Source organism: Equus przewalskii, chromosome 3 (genome assembly GCF_037783145.1).
Source record: "Equus przewalskii isolate Varuska chromosome 3, EquPr2, whole genome shotgun sequence".
NCBI lineage: Eukaryota > Metazoa > Chordata > Mammalia > Perissodactyla > Equidae > Equus > Equus przewalskii.
The window spans coordinates 55539177-55560184 of record NC_091833.1 but is presented as its reverse complement, the minus strand read 5'-3'; the positions used below and the strand labels follow the sequence as shown (position 1 = coordinate 55560184).

At 37.4% G+C, this 21008-nt stretch overlaps 1 protein-coding gene across 2 annotated transcripts in view; it reads right to left on the bottom strand.

Moving 5' to 3' along the window:
• PRKG2 (protein kinase cGMP-dependent 2) overlaps nucleotides 1-21008 on the bottom strand; it is a 99910-nt gene that overhangs the window by 11216 nt on the left and 67686 nt on the right. For both annotated transcript variants that reach the window (XM_070612713.1, XM_070612714.1), the window contains 4 exons: nucleotides 20583-20724; nucleotides 5856-6019; nucleotides 1954-2076; nucleotides 978-1040 (listed from right to left, as the gene is read on the bottom strand). In XM_070612713.1, the coding sequence (XP_070468814.1) occupies nucleotides 978-1040; nucleotides 1954-2076; nucleotides 5856-6019; nucleotides 20583-20724 (492 nt within the window). The remainder of the gene's footprint in view (nucleotides 1-977; nucleotides 1041-1953; nucleotides 2077-5855; nucleotides 6020-20582; nucleotides 20725-21008) is intronic.

Sequence of the window (21008 nt, the reverse complement as noted above, 5' to 3'; positions counted from 1 at the left end):
AAAGTGGAGTAGAGGGGGCCTGCCTCGTGGCAGAGTCATTAAAGTTTCACATGCTCCGCTTTGGCAACCTGGGTTCACGGGTTCGGATCCCAGTTGTGGACCTGCTCCACTCATCACCCCTGCTGTGGTGGTGTCCCACATGCAAAGTAGAGGAAAAATTGGCACAGATTTTAGCTCAGGGCTAACCTTCCTCAAGCAAAAACAGAGGAGAATTGGCAATGGATGCTAGCTCAGGACGAATCTTTCTCACAAAAAAACTCAAAAACAAACCAGAAAAAACTGGGATAGAATACTATTTAACAGTTGATTTAGGGCCAGCCCGTGGCTGAGTGGTTAAGTTCGTGCGCTCCACTTCGGTGGCCCAGGGTTTTGCTGTTTCAGATCCTGGGCGCGGATATGGCAACTCTCATTAGGCCATGCTGACGCAGCGTCCCACATGCCACAACTAGAAGGACCCACAACTAAAAACTATATACAACTACGTACTGGGGGGATTTGGGGAGAAAGAGCAGAAAAACAAAAAAATAAGATTGGAAACTGGCCAATCTTTAAAAAAAACAAACAGTTGATTTAGCTGACCCATCCTCTTGAATATTGACAACAATGTCTGTATCCTACTTTAATTAGAAGCCAAATGTCAAAATTGGAACTTAATTCCTCTATAGAATCCAAGTTGATATGAAAAAAAATAATAAGCATAGCAGTGGATAAAAAGCTATGTTGCTATAACTTGAAGATGTGATTTTGTAACTTGTTTTATATCTTCATCTATTCTTGATATGAATTTCCAGCATTAGAGAAATCACTTTGAGGTTGATTATTGTACCTACATCTAGTAAAACACAAATTAAAAATAAAACACCAAAAAGGAAAAATTGAGCATCTGTAAAGGGACCCTTGTGGCCTACTGAGGGAACCATCAAGATTACCACGTTTTTCTAAAAATTGCTATATTTTCTGGGCAGGGAACTACGTACCTGTGTCTCTTAATGTCATTGATTCCATTCTTCAGATTTCCCAGTCTTTCTGTTGGATTTTGCCTAAAATAAAATTTTTTTAAAAGGCAATTTATAATAATTATGCTTTGAATTAAAATTTAACATTTTTTCTTTATTTGTTCATTCATTTACTTAACAATATTTATAGAGCAGGCATCCGAGTATAGGGAGATGAAAAACACATGCCCCTCTCTGGGGGAGCCACAGTCAAATCAGAGAGAGAGATATATCCCAGATCTCTGAATAAATGCTTAAAACAACAAGAGGGTGCTATCTTAACAACTCTGCTGAGAAAACCCAGGAAAGCTTTAGAAAATCATTGACATCTGAGCTGGAGTCTTAGAAGCATGCAGAAATTTCTGTGGCAACTCAAAGCTAGGTGTCACGTTCTAAATTTATTAAATTTTAATGCTTTAAAAAAAGTTCAAATATGCAAAAAAAAATGATAAAGTGAAATTTAAACAAAAATTCTAGAAGTCTTCTGTTCTCCAATGAATTATTTTTAATGTAAGTAGAAACTGAGAGTGTTGAGAACAAAGCCAGAGGGGTACTTTTTTTTAAAAAGGAAGATTGAAAGAGGGCATATATATAGTAACACTTTTTCATCATCACTGATTTTTCTCTCAAAATAAGGTTGTAAATTAATTACTCCTTTATTAAATTAAGGTTTGGGGTTCTATTTTGCTCTGTGACAGATAAAGATGCTCCCTAAAGATAACCTGAAAAATTTGGATCTCTTCTAAACTAGAAGTAAGTACTGTGATTCGATAACATGAAGTAAACTCAAATTCCCAGCACAGATGCAAAACAGCAAATGACTTTCTTTAAATATAATTTAACTACGTGGGACAGTACCAAAAGTAAACATACATCTAATTTAAAAATGTGTGGAAACAGAAATTAGAAGCCTTCACACTTTCCCCAAGAACAAGGAATTTTTAATTGTCATTCTCACCTGCAAAGCCTCCGAATCAAATCTTCAGGTCGTCTTGTTATTTTTCTGGGAAAATCCATTTTCTCAATTCCTTTGAGAATCAAATTGTAGGTCATCATTTGGTCAATCCCAGAAAAGGGCGGGCTAGAGAAAAGCCAAAATAGGACATTGGGACCAGTGCCTGAGACACATTTACAACAAAGTTTCTCCTTGTTTTCTCTCCCTTTTTCTTCCCATCCCCCCGTTAGTTGTTTTATAACAAATCTAGATATATGCTAGAAAATAATTTCATGAATTTCACATCACTTAACAAAACTACACACACACATACACATACAGATAATTGGTCAAGTGGTGATAATCACTAAAAAGAAAAATAAAGGAGGAGACAGAGAGTGACAGAGAGGTGTGATTTTTTTCGACACGGTGGACAGGAAAAGCCTCTCTCATAAGTTGACAATTGAGCAGAGGTATGAATGAAGAGACAGAGTAAATGAGCCACATGGTTTTCTATAGGCAAAGGATTCCACGACAGCAAGTACAAAGACCATGAGTCAGGAGTAGGCATAGGCTGTTTCTGGAACACTGAGAAGGACAGTGTTTCTGGAGTGAGTAGGCAGGAGAGGGGTATCAGAGATAAGGGCAACATCATATAATCTAGTGGGCTATGGTAAGGACCTGGGAATATGTTATGAGTCCGATGATCTAATTTACAGCAGGCAGAGTAAGCTTTCTTTAAATGTGTGGATAAACTGTGATGGTGCTAGTGATCAGGGAAGGAAGGCCTGGTGTCCTGGACTAGTGGGGAAGGTGGTGAGATGTGGCTGGATTTCAGATCTGTTTAGACGGTAAAGCCAACAGGATTTGTTAATGGGGTGTGTGGGAGAAAGAAAGGATTCAAAAATGATGCTAAAGTGTTTTGACCTATAGAATGAGGCTATCATTTACTAAGAGAAGAAAGACTGGGGTGGGAGTGGGGGTGGAAGTGCAGGGGTGCAGAGCAGGTTATGAAGAAGAGACTCGAGAGTTATGTTTTGAACATCCAAAGAGAGATGCTAAGCAGACAGTTGAATTTATGAGTCCGTCATTCAGGGAAGAGGTTAGGGACGGAGGTATGATTCTGGGGAATCATCAGACAGTACTATGGCCATGGGACTCGAGGATATCATCCAAGGAGTGAGTAGATAGAAAAAGAGGTCAAGGACTGAAGTGGCCTAATGCTGAGAGGTAGGGACAATGAGAAAGATCCAACAATGGAGACTGAGAAGGGGCCACCAGTGTGGGAAAAGGACTGAGAAACAGAGAGGTCCTAGAAGCCATGTGAAGAGAGTATGTCATAGAAAGTGTTGCTAAGATGAGCGGGAAAGTAAGAAAGCATTGGGAATTGACCATTGCATTTGGAATACATTTTAATGTGAACACTTTGCTTTTAAAACCTTTTAATAATCTATTCTATTGTTTCATTTAATTTTTTTTTTAAAGATTTCATTTTTTTCCTTTTTCTCTCCAAAGCCCCCTGGTACATAGTTGTATATTCTTCGTTGTGGGTCCTTCTAGTTGTGGCATGTGGGATGCCGCCTCAGCGTGGTTTGATGAGCAGTGCCATGTCCCCGCCCAGGATTCGAACCACCGAAACACTGGACCGCCTGCAGCGGAGCGCGCGAACTTAACCACTCGGCCAGGGGGCAGGCCCCCTGTTTCATTTAATTTTTGAAAATTAAAGAAGACTTTCATGAATTACTCTGCTGTATCTTGGTCATGCTTCAGACGAGACCTTTTGATTCTGAGAGTTCTCACTCTTGGTAATAAACTTGAAACAAGGTCAGTACACCAACTTCTCAATAATGTAGGTTTCACTTGTAAAGAAAATGAGGCAGGAAACAAAAACCACTGCTATATTTTCAAATTTATATTTATATAAATTTATATATTTACAACCATGTTGTGTTTTGGGTTTTTTAAGTTCTTTTCTCATTTACTACTGACTCTCATCATTTAAAATTTACTTTTCTCATGCTCTACCCTGAAAACCTTTACAAACACAATTTCTTACCCTCTCCGACAGCTCAAGGTCACCTTAGCAACTCCAAGTTATTGGGTTTTTTCCCCCTCTTCCTTATTCCCTCACTTTATTTCCCTACTCTTTGAAACAACTGATTCCAGCTGATGAAGACTGAGACATACATTCCCCAGTTACCCACAGGAACCACCAGGCATCTCTTAGAAAGGCAGCTGACAAACTTCTCAGGGAAGAGGAAACAAATTCTCAAACTAGAATTCGTGTGTCTCAAGACCTTAAGCATTTCTCTCTGAATGACGGTCTGGAAATTTTTCTCTTCTTTACTTAAAATCTTAAGCAATGAATATTTGAAAATGATTACAGATAATATAAAATAATCTTTCATATCTGCTTGCTCCATGTATGTGGACAAGGAAGTAAAATGTTGCCACAGGTAACCTAACACTGAAATTAGTAGTGTAAAAAATTCAAGAAGTTCTATGAAACTCTCTTCTTGTAAAGTATGTGTTGAGACTTGAACCCCATCAATGGGTTCATTCCAGTATTTCTTAGGCCATTCCATATGCAAATCCTCCCTTAAATTAAGAGTGAGAATATTTGGTTATAAAGGTTTATCGGTTAGTGAGAAATGGAGGTAGAAAATTGGAAGGAAAACTGATCTGAATCCTGTGTGTGTGTCCATGCATTTTATTAAAAACATATATATCCAGGGCACTTGTGTAAAATGGAAAGTGTGTCACATTTAGAGTCAGAACACCTGGGATCAAATTTCTGATCTTAGGCAGATAGCTCTAGGACCTGGTTTTCTAATCTTCTAATCTATAAAATTTAAATCATAAAATAATAATACAAATTCCTGCTTTAACTTTCACACGTTTGTAAATTCTAAACTAGATAATACACATGTACGTGCTTTGTAAACTCTAAAGAGCTTTACAAATGTGAGGTAATGTTATATACAGCCTACAAATGTGTGTGCACATGTGGATATGTGTGTCTGTGCATGTGTGTACTGGTGTCGAATATTTGGGATCTTGAATTCATGAATACAGCCCTTTAATCTCTTCAGGAATGACAGTTCCACTGCTAAAACTCCTGTTGTGTCTTGTCTCTGTTCATTAGCACCTTTAGAAAGCAGTTGACAAGGGGATTAAAATTTAAATCCAGCAATGTTGCTTTCTCTTAGCATTTCTTTCTCTCTCTCTCTTTTTTTTTGGTGAGGAAGATTGGCCCTGAGCTAACATTTGTTGCCAATTTTCCTCTTTTTGCTTGAGGAAGACTGTCGCTGAGCTAACATCTGTGCCAATTTTTCTCTATTTTGTATGTGAGGTGCCACCAAAGCATGGCTTGATGAATGGTGTGTAGGTCCACACCCAGGATCCGAACCCATGAACCCCAGGCCGCTGAAGTGGAGCAAGTGAACTTAACCATTATGCCACCAGGCTGGTCCTCTTTTAGCTTTTCTGGTCAATGATTTATTGAGGAGATGGAAGAACATGACTAAATTTAGTTTAATTGATCAATGGATTTAATGATTGCTATTTTCTCAATTACAAAAAATACATACAGGAGGAAATAATAGCCCACAACTTCAATTCCTTTTCTTTTTCTTATGATGGATTACCAAAATATTCACACACTTAATATGCTATCTGCAATAACAGGCCTTGCCATTTTAGGTAAACCACAGCTATTCTGTCCTTTCCAACACCTTCCTGAATCTTTTCTCCTGTTATAAACTAGCAAGCATGCTATGTGAAATAATGTAAAAAGGAAAAGGCATCATACTTAATCAAAAACATTTCCAAAATTTTAAACTCTTAAGTTATATATTTTTTATCATTAGGAAGTTATTTTTGCACTTCTCTGAAGAAGAGGCTGAACACAGCTTGAAGGTACTTACTTGCCCGTTAGGAGCTCATACACTAGAATTCCCAGGGACCAAAAGTCCACACTGAAGTCATGTCCTTTGTTAAGAATGACTTCAGGAGCTACATACTCTGGAGTTCCACAGAACGTCCATGTTTTCTGTCCAGATCCTATTTTCTTAGCAAATCCAAAGTCAACCTGGAAAAGAATGTCAAGGAAATTTTCAGAGACCATAAAACTCACGTTCGTCTTTAAGTCTCTCTCTAACTTCTCCAATCTTCTTTCTACACCTCCACCCTTCCCTTCACAGTATACACACACACACACACACACACATCACGGACCCTCTCATCTATTCTTTTGCAGGGCCAGGTGTAAATCTAGTTACATTGGAGAAAGTCATATGCACACACGTCTACACCCAGGACCCTTAAGGACAAGAGGAATAGTTTAGCAAGGGGAGAACCAAATACCAAATGTGAAGCTCAGGGCAAGCAGAAAAATAATTTTCAAATCAATGGTGGGATTCATTGGGAAGAGGGGAGAAGGGGGAAGTGATCAACCCTTGTGCACTTCAAGCTCCATCCTAAAAGGAAAAACAGTGGCAGAATTGAGTTTGGGAAAGGGACTATTGTTGAGAAAGGGTGCTTAAAATACTAGACAGTCTTTAAAAACCATATGCATAATGTTTGTACCCTCTAAATTTTGGCAGTCCACAGAAAAAGCCAGGATCATTCCTTCCCAACTTTGGCTGGACTCTGTGCACTTTCAGTCCTTCTTAGGGAGGCGGGTGGTGGATAGCACCTGCAGTAACTTATTTATTCTGAAAAGATACAGTCAGCACCTAATATAGGCCAGGCTCTGTGCTAGGCTCACAGATACCAAGTTGACTGGAAAAGCTCAGAGTGTTGGGAATACTTACACGTACATGATTAACACTGTATCATGTGATACAGGATATAGTAGAAGATTATGCAAAGTGTAAACTCAAAGGGCCTAAAAACATGTCCTTCTGGAACATTAGGGAGAAGATGGTTGAGGAAGATGTCATTAGGAGGTGACATCTGAGGTCTGCCTTGACTGGTGATTGGGAACTCTCCCAGGGTAATGAATTGGCGCTACCCTCATCTTTCTTTTCAGAATAGGCCCCTCCCCTTTTCTGAGACTCTATTCAGTGAACTCTGTGCACAAAATAGAGAGCGGAAAGAAGGCTGGAGCAACGGAAGACTCGCTCATCGAATCGAGGCAGTGTAGACGACCGAAATCGTGCACTGCAAACCAAACAGCTGGTTTTCTTCCACAGGGGTTGTTTAGCACTTTTCATCTCCAATACATACAGACATTGTTTCAATAAAATCGCCCTCTACCTCCTTCAAGTAAACAGACACACACATTATACCTGGGCTTCAACATGCACATTTTAATGGCTGCATTATGCATGGAGTGTCTCAATAAAACAGCAACCATCTTGGCTAAAAAGCTAAATAAATAAGGTTAACGTATCAAAATACACCCTTACCTAAAGAAGCATGAGTTGGCAAACTATAAAATTCAGCTCTCACTTATTTATTCAAATATTAATACTTAAAATCTTTGTTTTACTTTAAATAAATCTCTTAGAAATTTATCTTCTTACTAAAGCATTTTAGTATTTATCACAACAGCAAGGATTTCCTTATTAGAAAAAGGAAATTTAAACAATCTAATTTGAAGCAGGCTTTTACTGTTTTCTTTTATCCACACAGAATGACTCACAAAGATTATATCTAAGAGATGGCTGGGGATACAACGAAATTAAAATTTGTAACCATCTGAGATTAGCATATCTACTTACTCCTTAGAGAAAGAACCAATATGAAAATCCTAGCTAATTTTATAAACACTGAAATTTAAGAGACAAGAAAGCAATGCTCATAATTGCATTTCTATGCATGTATATATGGAAACATTATATTTTGTTATCTTATAACAGCCTTTCAACTCATTCTTTTCATTGCATTTAAGTTTCCTTTTAAAGATGACTGGAAGTTCATTAGATGTTTAGGAGAGATTTCTAGCTCTGAAAGTGGTAAGGTTTAATTTGAATAGCTGGTTTTGCTTTTATAATATTTGCATATTGTCCCAAACAGATGGTAATAATTATATTAAGATTTTAGGATTTATGAAAACTTACTATTTTCTTTAACTCCTTTGATCTTCTGAACTTTAGTCTAATCCTTTTGGTCAGAGGAGGCTGACACTTGGACCTATCCAAAGTCATACGCCTAATCTAGAAGGCCTCAGATCTTCCGATGTCAAGTTCTGTGTATTTTCTATAAAAACTCACACTACTTCTGTGTTGTACCACCATGGATATCACCTCAAAGCCTCAGTCTTTTTTTAACCCTATCTCTTCTAGGCAACAGAAATGTAAGTTCTTTCTTTTATTCATTCAATGAATATTTATTGAATACCACTATGTACCAAGCACCAGGATACAGACAAGTCCCCCTCCTCTTGAAGCTTACATTCAAGAGAATGAGGAGAACAAGCATAAAACCACAATATCATAAATAATAATGCCAGATAGTGACATATGCTATGAAAAACATACGGCAGAGTTTGGTACAGAGATCAGCAAGAATTGTACTTTAAATAGAGTGATCAGGAAAAGCCCCTCTGAGGAGGTAGCATTTGAGCAGATTTGAGCAGAAATCTAAGTGAAATAAGAAAGAGAGCTCTGTAAATATCTGAGCAACAGCGATCCTACCAGTGGCTGCCAGGCTAGCCCAAAGGCTAGCCTTTGGGAACATGCATGGCAAGTTCAAGGATGGGCAAGAAGGCCAGTGTGGCTGGGCCACAGTGTGTGAGGGGAAGAGAGGTAGGAAGTGAGGGCAGTTTATGTAGTGGTCTGGTAAGCCACAGAAAGAACTTCAGATTTTTTTTTTCTAAGAGGCCACCGGAGGATTAAAAGAAGGGGGAGGCATGGCTTAACTAACGTTTTAAAGGGATCATTGCTAGAATGATCTAGAAGACAAGAAATCTAGAAGACAAGAATCTAGAAGACAAGAAAGTAGACCTCCTCCCCTCTTTTAAAAAATTCTACTAGCAGAACTGAGCTTTCAAGAAGAATCTCTGGAGAAGCTGCATACAGGTTTTCCCTTGTTTCTATTAAATTCTCAGTATTAAAGATAGCTTACATAATGCTGAAAGCTTAAAAACATTAAGTCTCCAAAGATTTTAATAAACTATAAGGTTTTAAAATGCTCCTAAATTTGCAGCGATGATTGCATCATTCAGAAATAGAAAAATTAGCACTGTGGCTTGCTGGAGCTGGTGTCCAGGAAGGGTTAGCTTTTCCCAGAAGTTTCTCTCTAGTTCAGTAAATTCGTCAGATATTGGTTGTCTTGGTCACATAAAAAATGGACATAAAATGACCAGTCTCATTAAGCCAGATGATTCATGGAGACATAACATTCCGAAAAAATATTCATGTGGCATTTTTAGGGCACTTACTTTGCCCAAGTCTAGACGAGGGTAAAATGGAATCTGTTTATCTGTCCACCAACAACCAAAGACGATTTCACGTCCTTGTGATACTAACATCCCTCCACTAAAACGGGCAACACTTGGATGGAAGTGAGAGTGAGGGAGGCTAAGCTATGGGATGGATGAGTTTTTCACAGCAACACTCATTGTTTACGGGGGTGTGGTGACTCACTTGAAACACTTAGTGTTTAGTAGAAAGTGGGCAAGATGAAGGGGAGCTTTGCATCCACGAGATCAAACTGAAAAAATCATTGGAGGCTCATCTCATATGCCACAACCTCTTTCAAGCCTTCCTTGAGTTTAGAGACACAAATCCTTTCTCCTATGAGGTTCTTTCATACTGTTTATGTTCCACAATTACATCCCTCACGGCAGCATCGTCTAGTTGTGTGTGAATAAATCTAGCTCCTTGAGGAGAGGCATTATATCCTATCGTTTTGTAGCAGATGTGCAGCATGCTTGGTGAAAAAATCTGCATGAAGAGATAACCATTAACATCAGTTTCAATAAGATATATATAATCTGCACGACAACTTTGTAAGCTAGGCACTACTATTTCAATGTTAAAGACGAGAAAATTAAAGTCTAGGATGGTCCCAGATACTTGGGGTAAGACGTGAACCAGGTTCCAAAGAGAATCTTCCCATTATAGGTAAACTGATGAGGAAGCAGAATATTTTTAAGGAAAAAGAAGCAACATACGTCAAGCACACTGGCGGGAAAATATTAACTGTCACTTAATAAGTACAGCTATTAATGGTCTGGCAAAAAGACTATGGTTGGAGCCAATGATTACTCTTATTTTTCAAATTATGAATACTTGATACATATAAATACTGTGACATATAGCTACGTCATAAAGGATGAGAATAAAAACACGCCTAACCCGACACCAGTTTAATAGACTAGAACCAATACAGAAGCCCTACATGCTCCTCCCAAAGAGTCCTCCTGCCCATTGCCAAGAGGTCACCATCACCCTAACTTCTGTGTTTATCACTGGCTTGCATTCATTTTTAATTTTATCACATATCTAATATCATTGAATGATGTACAGTTCTCATTTTTAAAAAGTTTAGATAAATCATATCTATTCTTGGGCTAACTGCCTTTCTCACTTAAAATCATATTTAATCCATATTGTAGTATATTTATTTTCGTTGCTGTGTCACACACCACTGAATTAACATGCCATGATTTTTTTTGTCCATTATGCTGTTGATAGACATTTGTCTATTACCTAATTGTGTCCTGTCACAAAAATGCTTCTGTTAACATCATTTTTCATGTCACCTAGTGAACATGTCTAAGAGGGTAGAATTGCTGTGTCAAAGATGTGCTATCTTCAACTTTATTATAATAGTCAAATTATTTTCCATAGGCGTTGTACTATGTTAGCACCCCTTTCACCAGCAGCAGTGTATACGAGTTCCTGTTGCTTGCCTTCAGAAATGTCTTGGCCATTCTTGGCCCTTGGTGAGTTTATATAAACTTTAGAATCAGCTTGCCAAGCTTCATGGAGGGCACTGCTGGAAGTCCACTGGAAATGTATCAGATCTGTAGATCATTTTGGGGACTACCGATATCTTTAGGATGTTGAGTCTTTCTATTTTTAAACCTAGTACTTCTTTCTGAGTTAGGTAGGGTAATGCTAACTAGTGTAACAAGCATATCCAAGAAAGCATAAAAGCTTAAACTCTACATTTTTTATTTACTTCCTCACATAATGGGCTTTCCTGAGCAGCAGGGGGATCTTGAGTGAGACTGGACATTAATTTGCCTTCCTTAGGAGTTTCCTTTGGAGAATCAAGTTTATACTAAAGTCACAGAATAAGATGGAAATTATCTTTTACTGTTTTCTGGAAGAATTTGCATAAGATTAGATTAATATTATAAATTCTTGAAGCAAATTCCCTGGATCTGGTGTGCTATGGACTGAATGTGTCCCTCCAAAATTCCTTAGTGGAAGTTCTAACCCCAAGGTGATGATATTTGTTGGAAGGGCCTTTGAGAAGTAATTAGCTCATGAGGGTGAAGCCCTCAGGAGTGGGATTAGTGCCCTTATCAAAAGAGACACAAGAAAGATGATCTTTCTCTCTCTGTCATGTTAGGATACAGCGAGAAGACAGCTGTCTGCAAACCAGGAAAAGAACTCTCACCAGAACCCGACCATATAAATAAAATATACAATAAACATATACCATATACGAATAAATATATACAGTTCACATATAGTAGTAGAGTTGCCCAAATACTTTCTAATCCATGTAAATCTCTGCTTAAACTGTAATTGCGTTGTTGTAATAGTTGTAATAGTAATAGTCTTTATCTGTACCTCTTCTCTTTTTCTTTTGATCAGTACTACCACAGTTTGTTAATTTTATTAGTCTTTTCAAAACATTAACCTTTGGCTCCATATCCCTTATCTTTTATATTTTATTAATTCATGGTCTTAATTTTATTTTTTTTTCTTCTCTTTTCTTTGGTTTTGTTTCCCCCTTTTCCATCTTCTTAAGTTGGATGCTTAACTCATTAATTTTTAGCCTTTCTTATTTCCTATTGACACATTTAAGCCTATAAATATTACTCTTCCTATCATTTTAGTTGCAATCCACACGTGTTGATATGTAGTATTCTCTACTGTGTAACTCTGTTTTATAATTTTCATTAAAATTTCTTCTTCACTGATCCTTGAGTTATTTTGAAATATCCTTAAAATTCCAATGAGATGAGTTATGATTTTTGTTAGTGGTTTTCTTATTGATTTCTACCTTAAATACACTGATATCAGTGAACAAAACTTTTATGTTCCTATTTTGGGAGTGAGGAGGAAGCTGCCTCACTGACCTTTCAATTCATTCTTATATGCTCAGCAATGTGCTAAATCCAGCAGTAACCACTGCAGCACAGTTTCTGCCATCGTGGGGCTACCAGCATGAGGGGCAGATCGATCACGAAGAAGCAAGCAACAATATCAACATTTAGTATGTTTTAAATTGTATTTTCTTACATAATATTCATAAGCAAGATTAAGTTGCTCTGTCACCACATGAGATATGTTACTCACATGAGTTAATATCATAATCATAGAACATTTGTTGATGAGTGACAGCTGAAATTTATTCGATTACAACCAAGTTTTCTCCTGAGCAACTGCAAGAAGGCTAGCTACTACACAAATTCTTCTTGGGTTGAGAACAAGGTGGGTTTTTCTTTAAACTCTAAGTACTGTCTTATATCTTAATATAGTCCGTAATTCATTCATGATAACCGTGACTCTTAACCATTATTACCTTCATCAGTTTTCCTTGGGCTTGAAAGTGCAGAAAGATTTAGAAAATTATTAGATGGGCAAGTGAGAGATAGGGATGTGAAAGTCTTCATGGTCCTTTACTAATACCAGCTAATTCTTAATCTCTACCCAATGTGTTTCCTGATGGAGACATCCCGGATCAGTTGGGATCCATTTGGGAACAAATCAGTCTGGCAATCTCAATCATGAATTGGGGAAGAAGTGTAGAATGTGGTCTTCATCCTTCACTACAAACTTATCCTTTGTAATGATCACAGAAGGGCATACCTCTATAGCTTCTAGAGGAACACTTTCAAAATCTAGACCTTTCTCTTACTGAGGTCTTTTTTCTAGGCTTTCATTGTTATTCCTTGCTGGAGAAAACACCTTTCCTTACTTGTTGTCCTTAGATATTTTATCCCTCACAGATATTGCCGAGAAAAGATGAAGGAATATGAAAACACCACATCACAATTTGAAGAATGAGGCCAAGGTCACCCTTATAAGGAGTCTTTCATTCTCAAAGACTTGGTGTCCAAGTCTGGTCTGCCCAATGTCCATCATCCAGATGTGCATTCCTGCTGTGCTGTCACTAGGCACACCCACCGCCCCCACCTCTACAACAATGCCCTCAGAAACTCTCAGTGGAGACAGCTTTGCTGGGCTGCCAGGCAACAGCCCAATTACTGTTTTTGATATTTACTGAAACTTGCTTAATGGCCCAGTATGTGATCAAATTTTGTTAATGTGTATTCTCCAACTATTGGAACAATATTCTATAAGCCCATTAGATCAAGTTTATTGTGTTGTACAATCTTCTAAAGCTTTAGTGATTTCTGGTCTGAATGTTCTATCAATTTCTGATAGAGGTGTATTAAAATTTCCTAGTTGTTCATTTCTCTGTATTAGTTCTTGTCAAATTCTGCTTCTTATTTTTGAAGCATTTTAGTAGGTAAATACAAGATCGGGATTTTTCTATCATCTTGGTAAAATGAAACTTTCATCATCATAGGCCAACCATCTTTGTCTCTAGTAATGCTTCTTCCCTGATACCAACATAATGAAACCTGCATTTAAATTTGTTGACTATTTCTCAGACATATTTTCTATGCTTTTAATTTCAATCTTTCTGCATCCTCATATTTCACGTCTGTCTCTTATCAATATCGTATAACTGATTTTTATTTTTTAAATCTGTTTGACAATCATTGGTTTTATCTGGCACATTGTCTATTTATATATGCGAGATTTCTTTCTACACTCAATTTATGCTTTCTCTCTGATTGTTTTCTGGGTTTCCCATTTCTCCTTTGCTGCCTTCTCTTAAAATAACTGACATTTTCTCCTACTTTAATTCCAATTATTCCTACTCTGTTTTCATGCTGCTGTTGGTCACTTATTCAGCATTTTCTCATTTTTAATACTATTAGGGTAGAATGATTATTATTACTTTATACCATAATTTTAAAAGATTTTACAACATATTTGCCATTTTTCTATGGTCACCACTCCCTGTTGCATCTTAGACCCTTTACCAGGGATCATTTTTCATCCCCTTTAAGCACGTCCTTTGAGGTAGGTGGTAAGCACCCTTCATTCTTGTTTGAAAATGCCTTTATTTCACCCTTCTTGAAAGAGAGTTTCCCTAGATTTATAATTCAAGTTGTCAGTTTTCTTTTCTCAGAACTTTTAAGATATTATTCCACCACATTTTGGCTTCCATTGCTGCCATTGAGATGTCAACTCAAAGCCTAATTCTTACTCCTTTATATGTAAACTATCTTTCCTCTTTGAAGCTTTTAAGACTTTCTTTTTGTTTTTGTTCAGTACTTTTGCTACTACAACGGCCAACAGCCAAGATAGTCCCAATGATCCACTTTTTCTGGTAATCAGAGGTGTCCTCTCCCACAATAAATCAGGGCTGGCCCTGTGTGGCCATCAGAATACAGTGAAAGTGCCCACATATAACTCTGAGAGTAGATCTTAAAAGACACTGTAGCTTTTCCTCAGTCTCTTGGATGACTCATTCCAAGGGAAGCTAGCTGCCATGCCATGAGGACATTCAACCCAAAAAGCAGCTCATGTGGAACAGAATTAAGGGCCCCAACTAACAGCCAGCATGAATTTGCCAGCCATATGAGCAAGTCTTTTTGGATCTGGATGCCCTACTCAAACCCTAATCAAGCTTTCAGGTGACTGCAGCCCCAGCCAACACGTGACCGAAACATCATGAGATCTCTAGTCAGAACCATCCAGTGGAACCACTCCCAAATTCCTGACCCATATAAACTGTAAGACATCATAAATGATTCTTGTTTTAAGCCATTACATTTTGGAGAGATTTGTTATACAAAGATAGGAGCTACAATAAATACAATTTGTCCCAGTTGGGATTTGTTGGGAATCCTTTACCTGATGATTGGTGGGTTTTTTTAATAATTTCCGGAAAATTCTCAGCCATTATTTCTTTAAATCCTGCTTTTCCTTCATTTTCTATGTTATTTTTATCTTTGACTCCAATTAAACATTTTAAGAACTTCTCACTCTATTCTCCAAGTTGCGTCATTTCTCTTATTTTTCATCTTTTTGTGTCTCTATGCTACATTCTGTGTAAATTACTTAAACTTATCTTTCAGTTCACTGATTTTGTGAATCATCTGCTATTTAATTTATTATATTTTTCAAATTGATGTATCATTCGCAAGCAATAAAATGCACAGATTTTTGGTATACAGTTCATTGAATTTTGGTGCAGATTATACTCATGTAACCACAACCACCATACGGTCAAGATATAGACACTTCCCTTATCTCACAAAGTTCCCTCAAGCCCCTTTCCAGTCAAATGCCCCTACCAGAGGCAACCATCACACTGATTTGTACCATCTATCCCAGAACATCAATAAATGTAATCATACAGAAGATAATCTTTTGCATCTGGCTTCTTTTGCTCAATAGGTTTTGAAATTCATTCATGTTGTTGCTTGCAGTAATTCATTCCTTTATACTGTTGAGCAGCACTCCATTGCTGAATGGACTACTATATGTTTATACATTCAATTGGTGATGGGTATTTGGGCTGCTTCTGATTTGGGAACTTTTAGGAATAAAGCTGCTATAAATATTAGTGCTCAAGATTTTTGAAGACATAATTTCAATTTTCCTGGATAAATACCAAGGAGTGGAACATCTACCAGGGAGTGAATTTCTTGTCAAAGAATTGGCGTATGATTGATTCTATGAGAAACTGACAAACTATTCTTCAAACAGCTTTCAATTTTCTTTTCCCACTAGAAATTTAGGAAAATGATCTCATCAACATGTGGTATTGGCAATCTTTTAAATTATAGTCATTCTAGTGGGTGTGAAATGGTATCTCTTCATGGTTTTAATTTGCACTTCCTTGATGACGACTGACATGGCTTATTGATCATTCCTGTATCTTCTTTTGTGAAGTGATTTTTTGAGATTTTCACCATTTTTCTTCTTAGATTGGGTTGTCTTTTTATTATTGAGCTGAAGGAGTTATTTATATACTTCAGGATACATTCAAGTCCTTTGTCATATAAATAGATATTGCAAATATTTTCTCCCAGTCTATGGCACAATTATTCATTTTCTTAACAATATATTTTAATGATCAGAAGTTTTTAATTTTGATGAAATCCAATTATGATGGACCGCATGTTTGTGTCCCACCAAAATGCATATGCTGAAACTCTAATCCCCAGTGTGCTGATATTTGAAGGTAGGGCCTTTGAGAGGTAATTAGGTCATGAGGGTAAAGCGCTCATGATGGGATTGGTACCCTTCTAAGAAGAGACAGGAGAGAGGTTTCTCTCTCTCTCTCCCTCTTTCTCTCTCTCAATCTCTCCCATAGGAAGAAGTGAGAAGGCAGCTGTCTACAAGCCAGGAAGTGGGCCCTGAACAGACACCAGATCCACCAGTGCCTTTATCTTGGACTTCCCCACCTCCAAAACTGTGAGAAATAAATGTTTGCGGTTTAAAACACCCAGTCTATGGTATTTTTGCTATAGCAGCCTGAACGTTTTAAGATTACTACTATTTGTGTTCTAAGAAATCTCTGCCCACCCGTGTTGTGAAGATATTACCCTATGTTTACTTCTGGATGCTTTATAGGTCTATGATCCATCTGGAATTAATTTTTGTATATAGTGTGAGGTGGGAGCCAGGTTCTTTTATCCCCCACACATGAATATCCAGTTGTGTCAGCAACACCTGTTGAGAAGACTAGTCTTTCCCCTTTTGTTAAAAATCAGTTGACTGTATACGTCTATTTCTGAACCTCATTCTGTTAGATTAAGCTATTTGTGCATCGTTACACCATTTTCACACTGCCTTGATTACTGTAGCTTTATAGCATCAGATGTTATAAATTTCTCAATTTTGTCCCTTTTCAAAGTGGTTATTAACACTTCCAAACACTGCATCTCTGAGTAAGTTTTTGAATAAACATCTCAGTTTCCAAAAAAGTGGCTGCTTAAATTTTTATTGCAATGGCCTTAAATCTGTAGAGTGATTTGGGGAGAATGGACATCTTATGAAGTATTGAGTTGTCTAATCTATGAACATAGTGTAGCTTACCATTTAGGTATATTTTTCCCAGTAATATTTTGTGATTTTCAACATAGAGCTTTATTTATTTATTTACTTATTTATTTATCTTATCTTTTTTTTTTTTTTAAAGATTGGCACCTGAGCTAACATCTGTTGCCAATTTTCCTTATCTTATTTTCCCCAAACCCCCCAGTGCACAGTTGTATATTCTAGTTGTAGGTCCTGGTTCTGCTGTGTGGGACGCTGCCTCAGCCTGGCTCAATGAGCAGTACTAGGTCCACGCCCAGGATCTGAACTGGCAAAACCCTGGGCCACCAAAGCAGAGCGTGTCAACTTAACCACTCGGCCACTGGGCTGGGCCCTCAACATAGAGCTTTTACACATTAAATTTAATCACATTTATTTTATGATTTTTGACGTTATTATAAATGGTATTTTTAGTTCATTTTTAAATATTTATGGTTAGTATATAAAAATAGCATGTTTACTGGTATATTGACTTTGTACCTGTAATCACATTTAATTTACTTATTCTTTCTAATAATTTTTGGCAGATTCTTTAAGCTTTTCTACATAAACAACTATGTTGTCTGCAAATAAAGACAGGTAAGTTCTTCCTTTCTAATCTTTTGCTTTTCTTGGTTTCTTTCATTTACTAAGATCTCTGCTACAATGTTAAAAAAAAAAAGTGGTAAGAGAAAAATTCTGGCCTTGTTAACAATTTAATGGAAAAACGTTCACTATTTCACTGGTAGGTGTGAGGTTAACTAAAGGTTTATCCCACATGCCTTATACATTAAGGAGTATCCTGAAATGAACAGCTGTAAACAGGTACAAAAATGTCAATTTTTCACCTAGTGTGGTTCCCTTTTGCCAAGGTTTGACTGTCTATCTTTCATTACTCTCCAATGCCTTCACACATTTTTACACATACATTATAATTAATCTCAGTAAGAAGCATCGCCTAATGCAAGCTACTCCACCATTACTGAAAACTTCCTTTGAATATTTAATTTCAATTAAGTTCTTAATTTCTTAATAGAATTTTTATTTGCTAGCTCTTTTCCATACCTGTTAGATCTTTTTCTTGAAAGTCTCTGTCCCTCATTCACTTGTCATTCCCTCTCTTGTTTTAAAAAGGCATTAAATGTATTCATTTTACATTCCGTATCTGATTACTCCAGTACATGAGGCACTTACATGCCTGTCACATAATGCTCAAGGTACCTTTTCTTCCTCATACATTTTTTTAAAAATTATTTTTTCAAATGTGAGCTCATCTTCCTTGGAACTTTATCTCTGGGAGTTCTTTGTATCCTGGGTTGAGACTACACTATTCCAGAGGGAATATACATTGATTCCCGGAAACTTGGGCATGCTACCAACATGGATCCATTTTCATTTAAATTCTTGTTTGGCTTTTTCCACCCTTGAAGACTTGGCACCCAGCCTCCATGAAGACCAGCCTATGGCCAAAAATTCTTAGAAGAGACTCTTTTGTTCCTCCACCAAGAGCCCAATAATGAGAAACGCATGTTTTCTTGCATGCGTTCTGTCTTTATAAAATTAGATATTTTTTCTTGCTTTCTGTTTCTCTGAGAGTGTAATCTGTGTAACTCCTGCCTCAGGGCAATGTTCTCTGATTCAACTTCCCACATTGCCCAGGTCCAAAACTTGGTCTCCTGTTCCCAGAGAGTGCAGCTACTAAAATCAAACCTCTGGGCCACCTAGGCTTGCTGGGTGCCCGCAAGACAGCAGCTTCAGGGTTTGAGTTCCACCCTACACTACTGCTCAAGATGGGTTCCCCGCCTCAGGGGAATCCCAACGCTGTCTTATAAACTCAGCCATGCATGTAATACTGCTTTTTCATGTTCAATCCAGTATTTTTAGAATGAATTTTGTAGTGAGAGAATTTCAGTACATCTAGTTTGATATATCGCTAGAAATGGAAATATTCAACATTTACTTTTTAATCTCTCAAGGCTTTTGTTATGACTATTCACTTAGCTAGCTGGCAAATAAGTAAGCTAGATGGGTAACAATGGCTAATAGGAGGGATATTTACTGATGTCTCTGCCTAAAAATACCGAATATGCAATCTGATTTTTTAAAAACAGCTAAGATAAAAAGGAATGAATCTACTGGATAGTCTGCATCCCCCATGAAAGTTTTACTTCTAGAATATTCCAAAGGGTTTCCCTAAAGAGCTGTAAGAGGCATAGCCAATGAAGGAATTGTGAAGAAGAAGAGTGATTGAGGCCTTGTGTTAGCACCTCACCAGTTCTCAAAGCTGTCTTTCATGAATAAAATAAAGCTTGAATGGATCAAAATGTTTCTTGGAAGTTAGCCAGATTTCACATGAAAGGACTTATTTTGCTCCTTTACTATAGAGAGAAATCGCTTAGCAATCGCACATAATGAATTTAATTCCTAAGGCTAAATTACACACTGTAACATGTGGACGATAAAACCTATTTCATCACTTTTTAAATATCCTAATTGCAAAATGTTTAGCACAGTAGCTTTACACATAGCAAACTGCTCATTAAATGGTACCTATTATTATTTCCATATATAAATGTTCTGATGTGAGAAACTAATATCTTTGTAAAGGTTCAATTCAGAGATGGTTTAATGTCCTCGAGGTACTGAGAAAATGGACTCAGGAAAACTCAGCCTGGGTTCCCCATCCTGAGGGAGTTCCCTCCTGAGGTCCGTAGTGCCCGGGTTTCTCCTCAGTTATGACTGCCCAGTTCTCTTGTAGTTTCACACTGCGGTTTATGTGAGTGGGAGCATTTTTTTCTGTGGTGTGACATCCAAGGGGATTCATGTTAGTATAAGAGGGTTACACAGATGGATAGCCTCTGTCCTTAAGGAGGCTATAGTCTGGTGTTGTGATTCTCAACCCTGATTGTACTTTGGAATCACCTAGAAAGGTTTCAAAACAATGACCAACATGCATATGTATATTTTTTCTCCGTATACAGACAGTGGACATGGGGGGCAGAGGCCATGCAATCTTCTTTCCTTGTTCCTTATAGCCAGCCCCTATATGTAGCAGGAATCGATTAAAACATGTTTAAAATTATTAAACAAAAATACTAACACAATCCAATTTTAAAGGCATGCTATTATGTAAATCCTTAGTAAGAGTCACAAATATGGTTGAAACATTAAATTCCTAGGCCCAAAAGAAAGTGCCTGTAACACTGCTCCCAGTGTTAAGTGTGCCAGTTTCAAAGGCCACATCCCCCAAAGTGAAAATAACAGGCGTACCAAAATTAAAAGAAAATTGCAATTATAACACAACTTTGCATTTAGAAATATCTTGTATGATACTGTCACTTACAGAATTTGTCTTACCAATTTAAGATAACCCTCAGCATCCAGAATTAAGTTTTCTGGTTTCAGGTCTCTGTAGATAATACCCAGTCGATGCAGGTAATCAAATGCTTCGGTCACACAAGCAACGCAGAACTTGGAGGTGGGTTCATCAAAGCTGCCTCTGCAATGAGACCATTTTCCCTATTAATACTCTAGACACACCACTTTGTTGTCTGTTCTAGGTGTCAATTATTGCTTTGGTAAACTGATGCAGTATAAGTGTTTTGTAGGGCATCAACACTAACAGGTATTTAAGCTGCCAATGAATTAGACTACTGATCATAAAGACCTTCAGGGGCGGTACTTGATACAAACAAGAACTACTACTTCACTAAAATTAAAATATCTACATCCAAACGATTATTTCTGGTAGCCATGTATGATCATATAAAATAGAAAGATAAG